This window comes from Kryptolebias marmoratus, linkage group LG8 (assembly GCF_001649575.2).
Source record: "Kryptolebias marmoratus isolate JLee-2015 linkage group LG8, ASM164957v2, whole genome shotgun sequence".
In the NCBI taxonomy this organism is placed as follows: Eukaryota; Metazoa; Chordata; class Actinopteri; order Cyprinodontiformes; family Rivulidae; genus Kryptolebias; species Kryptolebias marmoratus.
The window spans coordinates 16297236-16312957 of NC_051437.1; the positions used below are offsets into that span (position 1 = coordinate 16297236).

Sequence of the window (15722 nt, forward strand, 5' to 3'; positions counted from 1 at the left end):
CCCCCCCCCCTTTCTTGTGTGTGTGAGCGTCTTTGAGTGAACTCACAACACTCTGAGGCGAGGCAGCTGCTCACATAGATCCGGAGGGAGGGCTGAGAGACCAGCCCGAGTCAGTGTCCTACAGAGAAAAAGACGTTTTATCAATCATTTCCTTAAGACTAGGTCTAGTCCTAAAGAAACAAGAGACCAAGTTCAGTCGCCTTCTATTGAGCCACTTAGAATTGCCATGTCCTGCATGACTGACAATCGACACCATCATGTAGCAAGAAAAAGATTCCCCCCCACTCCCATGTGTCTATCTTGGTCAGACAGGCAACTGGTTTAATTTGCCAAATCTGTCACTGGCTGGCCTAATCACCCCTTTTTAGTTCATTCCCTCCATATCTTCTCAGTATGAAATATGTGTGTTTGACACTCACAAAATCTCCAGGCTAGTCGTTCCTTTCAGATCAGGAAACTCTTGAATTTGTGTAGCCCCATTCAGGGACCTGTAGTCAAACAAATGAACCAAAAAAAAAAAAAAAAGAAAGGTTTTTGAGACATTTGTCTTCCTCTTTGCTCCTCTCTTCTACACTCACGCACACAGACCCTGTCTAACAGCTCATTTCAACCATCAAACCATTCCTCCAACATCAACACAGGCTGTTTTGGCTGTCTCACCAGACATCATAAGTCACTCCATTCAGCATGTTCTTACAGCGCACTCTCTCTTACCACATCGTCACACCGCACAGCAATATGTTCACACAACATCATTCAGTGGACTATTACACATGACCACTGAGCTCTCACTGCAGAGGGCAGAGGATGATTTAAAGAGTGTTCATGCTAACTCACTGGAATGGTTTTTACTGACCGCATACTTACAGCGTGTGTAGCTTCGGTAAGAACTGGAAGGCGGATTTCCCAACGAACTGGATGGGGTTTTCATAGAAGTGGCTGCAAGAAAGTGAGGAAAAAAAATATGCAAAACCATGCCGATTCATCTGCATCAAAGATAAATTGTGTTGTACTTGATGTTGACATGAAATTTCAGTTGTGTTTATTTTATATGTACACTTTGTAGCATTATGAATAAAACATTAAACTCACATGGTTTGGAGCTGAGGGTTTCCCACAAAGGCCCTCTCAGGGATGGCTTTGATATTGTTGTTATGGAAGCCACTGAAAATATAAAAACATGCCGTTAGTTCTACTCTCAATCAGTATGTTTTGGATTTAGCGTGTTTGGAGGAGCCACAAAGTGTGTTTGTGAGTGAGAGGCAAGTCATATGTCATGTTGCACCTGCCGCTGCACAGCTGAAGAACATTTTTGGATACATGAGACGTAAACATGCTCGCATACGCTGTATCTGTGACACATATGCATGCTGCGAAACATCTGCTGAAGCTGAGGAAAAACACTGCTTGTGTGTGTGTGTGTGCGTACGCGCGCGCGCGCTGCTGCATCTGTGTGTACGTGCAGGCAAGTGGCTGCGTGGGTGTGTAGCCAGCACCTGCTCGGGGCGAGAGAGATCGTATCCGAGTGCCACATTAAAATCACTTAACGGGATTACTTGGGATAACCCAACCATGATAGTCATGTTGGGCAGGTGTGTTTTTGTGTGTGTGCATGCGCGTGCATACTCACAGTTCCTGAAGTTTGCTCAGTGTCCTGATGGCCACAGGGAACTCCTGCAGATTGTTGTAGTTTAAATCCCTGCAAGAAAGTTAAATACTCTTAATTAAATAATTTGTACTCATTAAGGCCTAATCACACAAAGGGCTTCATATTTCAAGCAGTCAAAAGCATAATTTATTTAAATGTGATTTTGTACATTTCTGTTTGTCCCAGAAAATGATGCAAACATTTACAAATGAACTACAATTTTCTTTCCTGTCTCAGAGGTTAACAGCTGTTAGGATAAAGTTTAACTCTTAAAGTTTTTATGCCTCAAAAGTAACATAATTCTTAAAGCATAAACGCTTTAAGAGTTCATTTTATTTAGGTTATTGATTTGTTAGTTTCCCATGAAAAACTATCAAAACAATCTTCATAGTATACTCAATGCATATGCAGGTGGCATGAAAATGGGTTTTATTGTTTTCCTTTTCCTCTTGGAGTACAAGAAACAGAGAATTTTAGACTGAAACAGAACAAGAACATAAAATCTCTGACACTTTTGCACTGTGAAGTAGTGAAATTCATACATGCCATCACTCATTGACAATGTTGCATAAACATATCAGATGTCAGTATGCCCATACAGGTTGTGTAGCCAATTGTTTTGCTTGTAAATTTGGCATATTGTTTGATTTTTCTGTTTGCTGAGAAAAAATGACAATGACACCAAACCTAATGCACCAAAATACATCAAACTAGATATTATGATGGCTGTTGTCACAATGAAATAGTTTGTAAGGAAGGAGGCCAAAAGAGGGAATGAGGATCATAGCCACCCAGAGACTTGTAGGTGAGAAGAAGAGTTTTCGTATGAGTTTGAGATCTAATTGGAAGCCAGTGAATCTGAATGAGGGTTGAAGTTATGTGCTGCCAGGATTTGGTGTAGGTAAGAATCCTGGTAGTAGAGTTTTGGACACACTGGTGGCTTTCAGGACCTTTACTAGGCACCCCAAACAAGACTCACAGTCGTCCAAATGGGAGGTGATGGAAGGATGAATGAGAGTTTTTGCCAGATCAGGGTACTGGCAGCCAAAATCTTGGACTGTTTTTAAGATAAAAAAGGCAGAGAAGGAGAATGGAGTGCAAGTTAAAGCCAATGTTACAATTCCAAAGGATTGGTGAATGAAGTACCCATCTGTATACAGGAGGATACTGCATCTCTGAATTCTTGGACCACAACTAAAGGATCAGTTTTGCTGAGGCTGAATTTAAGTACAGTGGATTTGAAGACATTCAGGCTTTGATATCCTAGGCAGCTGACCAGGGCGAGAGGAGAGAAGGTAGTGGTTGGATTGGTGCTGATGTATATTTTTGAATCACCAGTATATGAGTGGGCTTTGAGACCATAGCTGGAGATCATTTGAGCAAGGAGAAGCACATAAATGATAAAAAAGCAGTCCGAGTACAGAGCTTTGAGGTACTCCTTGAATAACCAGGGCTGCAGATAAGTAACACTGAAACTACAAGAGAGCTGAAACAGTGAGATACCCACCTGAAAAGGATAGTGTGAGAAATTGTATCAAATGCAACAAAGAGGTAAAGGAGAATGAGTAAACTGATTTGTGATGAAGTCTGCAGCAGTGAGTAAAACATTAGTGATTTTAACGATTGGCTTCTGAACTTCCTAGACCCCATGTTATTTAAGCACCCACAAGACGAACTGGAAAAACTTTGATCCATGAAGGCCACATCCCAAAATCCACAAAACCCAAACAATCTACTGGAAAACATTGTACTCCACACCAGAGGGCACACCCTGAGTCCCTAAATCCAAATTCTGATGGTTTAGAGCTGTTTTGGTCACATAAGGGAGTTCCACATAACTTTAATTGGTTTAAATGTTATAGCTTATTAGCGTAAGTACAGTTAAAAAAAGAAGAAGAAAAAAAAAAACCTTTTCCCATGTGCACAAGATATGCTGGTGAGCATGGGAAAAGATTAGCCTGCATGTGTATGCTTGAGCATGTGTTCACTTAAACATATGGCACAGCAGGTGTGCACTAATGTTTTTAAAGACTCTAAATAATTCTCAACAAGAATTTACAAAGCTTTACTTAAACGACTTTGTCTTTATGCTCTTAAAAGGCCTAAATGCATTTGATGAAATGCTGTGAGACGCTTGTGTTTTTCAGTAGCTGTTGAGAAATGCGTGCCTCGTTGTATATGCTTTGTCTCGTTTGCATGTGCTGCCGAGTTTTCCAGCAGGTCTTGGGATGACTCCTGGTAGTAATGGTTTTATAATATTAGGGGTTGGTAGGTGGTGGTAATGCAGATGGTGTCTCGTATTTCTCATAAGCAAAGCCGCTGTGAGAGATTAACCCCTCATACCACCACAATCTCCACGTCAATGACACCTCTCATCTTATCCTGCTGAATCATCTTTGTGACAGCCCAAACACTTTAGCACACACTATTCTTATCCAAAGAGCTCCATGCCTCTTTTTCACATTCTCTAGTTTCCCTTCATCTGCTTAAACTGTGGCTACCCTGCCTTATACCCGATTTTCTCACATTTCCCAGCATGCATAATGTCTTTCAAGTTGAGCGTAAAGCCGGCCATACGCTTGTGATTGCATAGTCAGAGGTGATTGCATATATTCTTACACATTCTTGTATGTGCCCACACACACGCTCATAAAAACCAACGCATCATTTTTTTTACACTTCAACAGGTTGTTAAGCAGCACGCCAGAAAGTGCATTTTCATCAGACCACCATGAATTTTATAGAAGACACATTTGCAGCTTTTTAAAGTTTCTCTGGCTGTTTCTCTTCACCTCCTTCATAGGACTGTGTCAGTTTTCTGCGGTCCTCAAACTGGTGTGTGGTTAGGAATTAGTTAATAAAGCTATGGCGCGCACACACACACACACACACACACACACAAATATCTTTTCTGGAGCCACACTATGCTATTCTTGACCTTAGCACTGCTTAGCAATTACCTAAACAAAACAGAGTAAAATCCATTGATGATACTTCAAGGTAATCAAAGGGGATCTTTTCATCTTCACATTCCTGCTGTTCAGTTTTTGGTTGTGGTTTTGAGAAATGTTCAAGCACCTGCCGAAATTACCAGCACATTAATCATTGTGACTTTACAATTTAACGCTACACTTCAAAAAATGTTGGCACACTCGTTACATATGACTTATAAAAACACATTAATTTTAATTTTTCCTAGTAACACCCGCCACTATTACACCCACAACGTGCAAGGCAGGACTCAGGAGCACAGTGTGAGAAATGATGGTTCTTGGTTGTGTTACTACTTTGAGGTATTACTCTCCAGGTTCCACGTATATCTGAGGGTTACTTCAAGACTGTCAGGATTTGGATTTTTGGTTTTCAGTTAGTTGCTTTATGTTTCAGTTGGTGTTTATTATTTTCTGTTATCTTGTAGTTTGGTTCGTGTTTCCTTCTGCTCTTGTCTCATGTGTCTGTGTTTGTTTTCATTTTCATTCCCCCAGCTTAGTCATTTGGTTACCTGTCACTCCCATCTCCACCTGTGAGCAATATTAATCATGTCACCTGTCTCCACTTACCTGATTATCCTCAGCACTTTAAAACCCGGTCATTTCTCTCCATACCTCGCTGGTCCATTGTCTAAGGTTTGTCTCTGGTTTGTCTATGGTTTGTTGCTCGTTTCTGGTTGTTGTTTTTTCCGTCACGCTTGTCTCCGTCTCCGTTTATGTTAGTGTTAGGTTGTTCTTTATTTTGTTCTTGCTGCCACGTCAGCTTTTGTTTTGTGTTTCTTTAGTTAATAAATTATTGTTTGTTAAAAATGAGTCTGCGCTCTGGGTTCGCCATCGTCTCCACCGTTCATGACAAAGACAGTGTGATTGCTGTAAACACTGCTGCATTAAATGAATGTTGATACTAACTGATACTTGATCATTGCAAAGAGTCGGGGAAACAGAAAGGTACTAATTTAGACTGATGGAATGAAACAATTTTAAGGTGAGTGCACAGGGTTTGTGTGCATGAGATATTATTAAAACATAAAATTTTCAACAGCTTTTCAAAAGCCTGTGAGGTACTCACAGTGTTTCCAGGCTGTGCAGACCTTCAAAACATCTTGAGCCCATGCTTTGTATGTGGTTGTTATGGAGATGCCTGGAAAAAGTCCACAAATAATTTTTAGGAGATCAGACATTAATTTCTGCTCTGCACCCAAACCACTCTGTTATGTAGTAAGATAAAAAAATTAAAAAAAAAACCTCTGGTATGTTTTGCGAGACATAGGTAAACAAATCAAGCTGTCACTTACAGTACGACAAGGGCGGAGAGGTTGGTAAATGTGTAATCTGGGATGTGTGTGATTTGGTTGAGGGCCAGCGTCATTGCCTGCAGGGAGGGCAAAGAGTCCAAGGCCACCACTGGGATCTCTGTCAGGGAGTTGTCATCCAGCCACAGGTGTCTCAAAGAGCGAACACCTCCAAAGGCCTCAGCTGGAACCTCAGACAAGAGGTTGGCATCAAGACGCCTGCGGGATGAGAAGAGAAGTGCTCAGCAGGATAATCACCTAATTGCAGCATTTCTGCCCATGTACATGCAAATCTGCACTTTTGTGTGCATTAGAGGCTGTGTCATGACTCCAAACTTTTAGGATTACTGGAAGGGTATTATAAGAATTATATGCCCTTTATTCTCTCCCTTTCAACTTTGCTGCAGCCTCTTAGAAGTTCTTCATTATGATTTATTCCCATGCTAAATAAGCTATTTCAAGCTTCACCAGCTCAGACATGCATGAAATGCAAGATGAGGAAAAACACCGACATGTAGTAACGATTATTGTGAGCCTGTTTTATTCGTCCTTGGTTTATTTATGTTATGTAAGGATTTCTCTGCTCAGCGTGTGGAAAAAGAGGAAAGACAGTTAAAGACGCATCTTCAGCCGCTCCTCGTCTTTGCATTCTTTCTTTCCAGTTTCACATCTTCTTTCATCCAATGAAGGTAGTATCACAGTGGACACCTATATTATGCTTTTACACATGTACTTTCATCTTTTCAAACCATACGAAACCCCCAAAAAACTTTTGTCCTTTTTCCTCCCTTAATACCCTAAACCCTCAGGCAAAGAGCGTGGACACCCACCCCTTGTAAATACACCCATGCATACACACTGTCAATAGTGATAAATGATCCCCTCAAGGCAGGCTTGACAAGCTGAGACCACTTCCTTCTGCTATTCTTCTCTCCTTGGCCCTTCACACTTTTTCATTAATCTCTTTTTGCTCCCTCTGGCCCCTCACAGATACGCACACACATTTTGTTTCTTACATCGTCACTGATGGACTCCCAGCCACTGTGAGCTCCTTTGAATCTCAAACTCTAGCTCTTGTTGTGAAGCGTCCTCTCCTCCCAGTCTTCTACTGAGGTTCGTTGATTCCAATGCTCCTTACCCTCATCACTCTTCTGAGGCTACACCAAACAAAACGGATCATCAAAGTGAAATCTGAACTTGAACTTAGAACTTGCCTCCCCAAAGGACCTTTTCCATCAAGCAACTGTAGATGCTGATAGATTATTAAACACAAGCCTGCATGGACACTCTTTATAAACCTATAAATATGTCATGGATGTCCACACACAGAGAAACAGCTTCATGAAATTTCATTGTTCCTGGAGGTTAAAATGGCCTTTACAGCTGCAAAGCCCTGTCCACGTGCTTACTGTGCCCCCCGAGGACACTGTTTGTCCCTGAGTGAAGTCACAGGATTACGGAAGGCCCTTCAACTTTCTGGGCTGCTCTCTGAAACTGAAAAAAAACAAAAAACAAAAAACAACTAGTTGATCCTTCGGGTAGACCTGCCAGGTCTCCAGAAGGTGCAGACAGAACGGGGGAACATTCCACTGAAGCCAATAAAGCAGACTATTTCCTGCCCATCACTTCAAAGTCTGATGTACGATTATAGGAGTGAGATGCAGAAACAGAAAGACAGATCTCTTAAAATACTCAGGAAATCCTGGGACCTCTTTGTGTTGGTTCAGTTCTCCAGATGGCTAAGGTTTTATACAGTGGGGAACCAGGACAAGCACATTTTAAAGCCAGCAAGTGAAATCTCTAAAAACAGGCTGCTGCTGATTTAAAACTGCTTGTGAAGCTCATCAGTGGTGATTATGCTACTTAACCTGTAGGTTGGAGCCCAAAACACAACTGCTGCTCTGCTTGTGATGGCACCAAACTAAACTACCTCACTCACACTCAAGTGTTGTAACTCTCTTGTTTCAAAGGGTGAGAGAATTTTTCTTAATCACTTTCAGCAGACAAAGGGATTTTTTAAACTGAGATTAAATCAGGATTTACTTTGGATAAGACCTCCTTTATACGTTTATACCAATGTAAAATCCATGTGCTGACTCATTTGCTCTCTCTCTCTCTCTCTCTCTCTCTCTCTGTCTTTTTTACCTGGTGTTTTTATGCCAATGAGAGGCGCCGACAAGCTTCTCTCTCCAAAGCCTTTCCAGTAATCTTTCTCTGCTGAGCTTATCATTACTATAATGACAAGGTGCGTCTCTCTATGTTGGCTCTGTGTGTGTATTCTGTGAGTGTGTGTGTCTTTTCAATGCATTAGGTGATCCCTATCCAAAGTAAATTGATAGAAGACCTCACACACACTAAAGGCAGATCATCATGAGAGCAAATTGTTTTTTTTTTTCTTTTTTGAACAGACACATATTCACATGAGGGCAGCTGCATGTGGAATATATAAATGTCCTGTACAGAACATGCGTGAGTATGTGTACAAGCTTTCTCATTTTCAAGGGAACACAAGCTTGGCTTATAGCAGACAGAGAACATTGTAGGTGGTAGAGGAGTTCATTGGAGGAGTTTATTGTCTTTCATGCCCGCCCCATCTGTGTTACAGCTCGAGCAATTTGTGCGTCTGTGTGATGAAAGAAAGGATATCTACGAAGAATTATTAATTTGGAAAGCCAAGAAGTGACGTACGTGTGCTGTGCAAAGCTGAGGGCAATGAGCAGGGATGAGGAGTTCTAAAAACACTCGACTCTACACGCACACTCACACACATACTCTGACCCCACAGATCAGACAATTAAGCCACCCAACAATCTCACTAGCTAGGGGGATAACAGTGTGGGTGGTGCAGGAGGAAGAGAGAAGGAATTGATGGAAAATAGGGTTGTTTCACAGCTCATTGGAGATGCTCTCCCTGGCCTGCAGTGTCTGCTGTTTCCCTCATGGCTTCCAGATGCTACCATGAGCAGCGCTGACACAATCAGAGCTGTGACTCCTGCCTACAAGCTCTCGTGCTGAATGCAAAACTGTTGCAGACAGCACTCGGGTACGGTCTGTAATTTGTCAGTGGTACTCTATACCTGCAATGTGGTCAAAGCTGAAATGTGTGGGTGGCCGGCGGGGATGTTTTATTCCCTGCTGGATGAGGTCGAGTAGCATGATTAGAGTGTGCGTACATGTGCAAGCGAGAGACTCACAAGGACAACAGGTTGGGCAGGTCCCATGGAGCATCATCAGGAAGTCTCTCCAGCTGGTTGTTTTGTAGCATCCTAAAACACACAAACAGATGATTCAGCTGCAGGTCTGTCTATAACCCATTTATCGTGTGTTAGTTCACATCAAGCAGAACAAATGATTTCATAGTGAGGGAAATCTGACACAAGAGGGAAAAGGCCTGTGAAAGCTTGAAGAGAAGCAGAGGATGAAGGCCGGGGGAAAAAAAGAACAAGAACCTCCTTGGGTGGGCTGGTGATGTCATTCTCAAAAGAATGGCGCAAAAACGAGGGGGAAGTGGGGAGCAAACAATAGGCTTCTCTTTTCATTCGTCCTGCTTTCCCTTTCATTCTCTTGCCATCAGTTTTTATCTTGACCTGTCGACTGAACATGGAGGATGCAAATGCCACTGTGTTGCCCAGCAGAGCTGTTGTGGTTGTACTGCAGGCATTGTGGTGCCACAATATCTGTCATTGTGAGATTGAAAACAGTTTTTCTTTTCAAACATCAGAGGCATATCTGAGCGTATGATGACATTAAGAATCTGATAAAGTTTAAGAATCTTTTCCGATCTTAAAAAAACTTTAATGTAAACAGTGACTAAACAGCGTTATGTCATTCATTTATTAACTATTTATTGCAGTGAGACCTATGTGAGACCTATGTTATATACTATCCTCATAGCAAAATCAATAAGCTGTGAGGACAGTATATAAAATGGATTTAGACCGTCAATATCAAATATTTAAAAAAACTATTTCTTATGATGATTGTGGCTGTACAGCATTTTGGATTTACACACAGTTTGTGTGGGAAGCATTAATGTTTTCAGACATCTTTATTTAATTAGCTATTTTTAATTTTTATTCCTTGATTTACAGCAATTTTTGGTCTAAAAATATCAGCTTGTGGGTCAGGTTTTTCTCCAGATTCCTTCAGCTTTCAAACCACATTGTGCTAGCTAAGTTTATGTTCTGTGGCACTGACTCTCAAACTTTTCTCAGCCAGAGCCCAAAAGGGGCTAGTTGCCAATGCTTATGAAAACCTCCTTAAAACCATTGTCCTGCACCCACAAGAAATATGACCACAACTCATTAGATGCCACATGTCAGAAGGTACTGTGTGTTTTACTGCTGCTTTGCTCTTTTTATGATTTAATACTTCATGGCTGCTCTACCAGAGTTGGTGGCCTCAAATCATAAGGCTGTGAACACAATATGAGAAACGGGGTGTTAAGAGAATAGCTTTGAGTGTAGTTCTAAAGTGACACTCGCTGCAGTCTCGGCAGGTGGTGTGACTGGGAGGTCCCTTCATTGCACCTGTGAAGCTGTGAGCTTGCAAATGAAACTTGGTGGAGACTTGAAGGAGCTGCAAGCAGAGCGGATTTCTTCCAACTCATAAAGTTTAACTGCACTTAATGATGCATAGCTAGTGTGTTTTATTTGAGACAGGAGGACAACCCCGTGAAGGCCGGAGTAGAACAATCTATGGAGGTTTTGAACTGGATAAAAACAAATCCACTTTAGCGGAGTTCGAAGAAAGGAGGAGGTCACTTACAAGACTTTGAGGCTGTGTAGACCTTGGAGAGCTTGGCCTGAGATATACCTCAGCTGATTCCCTGAGATACGCCTGCAAGAAAAACATGAATTTTAAAAGAGAGAAGCATGAAAGAAAAAAAAATGAAATAGAATAATTCTGACAAAGAAATCTATAAGCCCCAAAAGAGCAGTTTTACCATTTACTTTTTAAACTTTTTTTTCTTTTTTTTTTTTTTTTGTGGGGGGTGGAATCTGGATTAGGCTATGACATGACTTCATCCCAGAGTTACTGCTGTGGGGTTACTGTTGGGGCAGTATGCAAATAACAATATTTGATTCCCTTCAGTGTGGTTACTATTGGCCCTGAACATACTCTGAAACCTTAACCAATCCTAGGAGCTTTGATGAGTGAATAAAGACTGAGACTGGGTCAACAAGTGCAGGGTGCAAACGGTATGCATTCATGTGTATACGGATATGAGCATGTATATAATGTTTGTGCACATAAACACATGTGTGGTGTAAATCTGCATGCCTGTTTTCATGTCCTTGAGGTGAAATTAGGCCCAATCCAAGGGGCCTTGAGGACAGCACGGGAGAGAAACCACACACATTCATACAAGCAATCCAATCAGTTTGTTTATCAGACACAGCACCTAATGGTCATTTGTGAATGTGTATAAGATGTCCAAATAAATAACATTCAGTCCAACAGAGTAAATCTCAAGGTCACAAGCTGGAAACAAAGTTTAAACACAGATTTGGTTTTCACAGCCCAAGACCACCCACTTTTATTAAACACACACACACACGCACACACACACACACACACACACACACACACACACACACACACACACACACACACACACACATTAAAGGTTAGTCACTGGCACCCTTCTCCAGCTCTAACCATTTCTCTACAGGTGACATTCCAGCTTTATGCTAAACAGATCTCCCCTGGTCAATTTGCATCATAATATCTAGCTATTAACATAATAATATCGATCAAAATTTGCCTTTCCAAGATGTTGTAATCTAGACAATAAAAGAATGAAAAACTCCATTTGACATCTGATATTGATGTCAACAAGTCTCGTTCTTATTACTGTGCAGTGGCTAACCACACAACCCCACCCACGCCTGCCAAATCTCACATAGTTCATATTTATCAAAACAAAGATGCACAGCAGCATGCTGTGATGCAAAGTAGTCTGAACTGATTGTTATCCAGCTATTGTGGTGCCGTTTATTCATGCCTCTCATACCACAGCCAAAAACTTAGTCAAACTGACATTAATTGGGCCTTAGACTGTCTAAGTATAGATTTTTACAGAAATCAGAGACAGCTGATCCTTCTAATTCCTTTTTTTTCTCTTGAATCAAGTTAAAAAAAACAGTTTTGGCTTTTGATGGGATTTTCATTCATAAAGTACCCAATATTTTCTGCCAAAGACTCAAAAAAATACCATTAGTACACTACCATTTTAAGCTTTTACAATATGAGATGGTCAGTGGGGACTATTTAAAGAGCGATATATTTCAAGGGGAAACTGTTTTAGTATATTTTTAGGTCCACACAACAGAAAAAATACAAGTGCCCTCATTAAACTGATTTTGTTAAAACACAATGACTAGTTGCAGATTGTTTTTTTTTTTTTCAAAAAAAACATTTAGGTTTTATAAAATAAACCTCATAATTAAGAAACAAAGATGCACATTTATGTGTGTATTCCTCTGTCAACCTAGACCCATTCTTTAGTAGCTACATGACTGAAGCCAAAACTACATTCGACTGGAATTCTGCTTTGTTTTCTCTTAATCTTCTTTTCTTTTTGCAGACTTCATTTGTTAAATGAACAGTTATGTCAAAAGTGAAGATGGATATTTCGAAAGACAAACAAACAACAAAAAAAAAAATCAGATGTTCTCGACAGAGATCAACAGAACACTAGCAGTCTACACTGACCAATTCTTTCCATGATATCAGTGTGTGTCTTCTTGTGTGTGAGTGATTGTATGTATGTGTAAATGTTCCACACTTAGCCTCCTAGTCGTTCCACATCAATCTCATTCTAATGAAAGGCGCCTTGCTCTTGTCAAATCTTGGCTCCAAATGTTTTTTCTTTTAATTTGATTTGGGGATTGTTCTTGGCCCCCGCTCTGCATAGATAAAAAAAAAAAAAAAAAATCCACCTCAACATAAATCAGTCCTACTGAAATGATTCATAGGTGAAGGAACAGAGGCACCCACACGTTTGTGTAGTTCAAATGTGAAGGTGAAAAATGGCTATGGTGCTGCTTGTTACAAAGGTGAGACCACCCCACTATCAGTGCTAATCAGTGAGGACTTTACTGAAGCATACCAACTGCTGATTATCTGATGTATCGCCATGTCTCATTGCCTCAGAATAATAAACAAACCGACAGATTAAAGACTTAGAGAACAAGGACAAAGAACAACATCATATTTTTGGATTCAATCTTGTGCAGCGATAGAGGCACAGCAGGGCCTTGGCGGGTGATAGGAGTCGATGATGAAAAGAGTCAGAGAGGATAAACAGGTCTTATCTGAGACAGGACAACTTGTGCATATGTTTTCTGTTATTGCCTGCGCATGTGTGACCTTTGATAGAGGTGGTCCATCAATAGACATCTTAATGGTTAGGTGTTTAACCCCTCAGTCCAGTCTCAGGGTCAGCCACTTAACCTGCCGTTAACCTCTGAAATTGCGGGAGTAGAATGCAGACCGGAGGAGTGTCTGTTTTCTGTAAGTGGCTGAGTGTTGTGAGCGAGTAGCAGACGTGCTGACAAATGACAATGTTGGCAGCTTTCGTAGGAGAACTGCTAATTGATCTGGATAGCTCCAGTTGTGAGGTGCACCTGGAGCTCCAAGACAGCCAATATTCTAACCTCCTAACCCTCAACTACGTCATACTCCTGGCATATCTGCAGACAATCTTATCATTGCAGGGAAGAGAAGCAGGGTAGCACTGGCCTCCACTCACCACCTCGTTCCTCTTACGTTTCTAATTCATGCAGTATGCATGATTGCTGGAGAACTTTGACAAGGCTGGATTGATGGATCTTTTTGAGCTGAGCGGGTGGAGGTACTACTGGATATTGCTAAGATGAAAAGTGGGAGCTGTCACCTTTTTCCACACACATTCATCAAGCATGGAAGTAATGCAGTGTAGCATGTGAAAATGGTCATGGTAAAAATGGTCAAACCATACATAGTCAGGTAGTTTCACCTTTCAGGCTGCTTTAAATGGACTTCTTTCAGATCTATAATTACCAGAGGAAGTTGATTGATGCCTCCAGATAATAAGTATGACAAACTTGACCAAAACAGATGATTATGTGAAGAGTAAAAGACAGAAGAAAAAGTGAAACGTGATCTATGGAAGGACAAACAGCACAGAGTTTAATAAAAGCGATCAACTGGAAGCGCTGTCATCTTTAAAGGGGTTTACAGGAAGAGCTTTTTAAGGAGAACTACACCACATCTATCCACTTCCAAATTGCAATTTGACCATAAACAGATAGCGCATCTTTGATATTTAAGCAGAGCTTCTGAACAGAAAGGATGACTTTGAAATGTCAGGTAAATAAGTAACAATTGTGAGTTTGTGGTGTGGGCATCTCTGCCCTCTCATTAAACCACAGACACGTAGTCTACCTTTCAGTTCCCTCTTTTTATGCTGTGTATCACTGACAGTTCTGTGTTTAAATTGAGGTAGTTCATTGATCAAAGTGTTAAATGAAGACTTAATTAGAGGTTTTTGATCTCAATAGAATATAATTAAAAATAAGAAATTGGAGGTGAAGAAAAGGATGGGTAATGATGACAGCTTATATTCATTGTTAATACCACATTAAATCAAAGGCACATATTTTCTAATGATATTTGCTACCTGCTTTGTAAGTTATTTTAATCACCTTAGCTTAGGTATATAAGGATTAGCTGTCCTTGCTCTAAACAGGTGAGAACAAAAAGATGAGTATCATTTAAGTTTAGGAGCAGTGTCCTTAAGGGATACTTCATAGCTCTTAAGATTTTATTCCCTCTCCTTGCTGTTAGGTAAAAAAGATGAAAGATTTTTGCCACAAGCACACTTGTTTTGATTGGTTCATAAGAATGTCGAGGAAGCCAAAAGGGGCATGAAGAAGAAGAAGAAGACGAAAACTATCAAAGGCAGACTTTGGCTTGCTATAGCCCGCAGTTAAATGAATATGGGGGGCTATAGGAATGAATTGGAAGGGAGGGAGACAAAGTTAGACAGAGGGAGGGTAGACAGGGAAGTTAGAGCCCAACATCAAACAGTTTATCTCTCTACCAGTCACAACATGCCTGGACCTTGCCTCTCCTTGCGCTACTAACCAGTGTGCAAGTCCCACATCAAAAGCTGTCTCTCTCAAACCAACCGTGTTTAGGCTTAGAACCATGGTTTGTTTTTCTAAGCGCTATAAGTTGTTGCAATTATAATGTGTTTACCTTAGCCCGCTATGCTCCATCTCACTAAACCGTCTAGACAGCAGTGGATGTCAAAAATGTACTTTTCCGAGCCTTGGAACATCATCATCATCCCAGCACATCTCCAGAAATGGTCAGCCAGCAACAAAACTTGGCTTTAGGGTAAAGACATCCTCCTTGGAAGAAGTACAAAGCAACAGAATGTCTCCATAAAGTGTCAGAACTTCAGTGCAGCAGAGACATAGAAAGATCAATAGGGCTGTAAAACATTGGGAGGATTGTCTGTGGAAGCACTGCAGGTGTAGCTTAATGTAAGACTCCGTTTCCCATTTTCCCAGTGCAGCTTCAATGTTCAGCTTCACCCTGTACTGTGTGGTTCCTATTATTACATCAAGAACAGCAGAAGTACCTGGCGTCGCGCCCCTGTCGCGCGGCCTCCTGCCGGGGCGTGTGGGGCCCTCGCTGTCGGGGGCTGGGCGCTCGGTGTGTGTCGGCTCGGCCTGGTGCCTGCGCGGTGGGGCTCGGGTCCTCTGGTCCTGGTGGGCCTTGGCCTGGGTTGGTGTGCGC

The 15722-nt window shown here is 41.3% G+C and overlaps 1 protein-coding gene across 4 annotated transcripts in view; it reads right to left on the reverse strand.

The window, feature by feature from the left end:
- Positions 1-15722, reverse strand: part of LOC108235293 (leucine-rich repeat-containing G-protein coupled receptor 6) — a 74850-nt gene that overhangs the window by 5542 nt on the left and 53586 nt on the right. For all 4 annotated transcript variants that reach the window (XM_037977158.1, XM_037977157.1, XM_037977156.1 and 1 more), the window contains 9 exons: positions 10698-10769; positions 9125-9196; positions 5934-6149; positions 5708-5779; positions 1631-1699; positions 1093-1164; positions 868-939; positions 420-488; positions 47-118 (listed from right to left, as the gene is read on the reverse strand). In XM_037977158.1, the coding sequence (XP_037833086.1) occupies positions 47-118; positions 420-488; positions 868-939; positions 1093-1164; positions 1631-1699; positions 5708-5779; positions 5934-6149; positions 9125-9196; positions 10698-10769 (786 nt within the window). The remainder of the gene's footprint in view (positions 1-46; positions 119-419; positions 489-867; positions 940-1092; positions 1165-1630; positions 1700-5707; positions 5780-5933; positions 6150-9124; positions 9197-10697; positions 10770-15722) is intronic.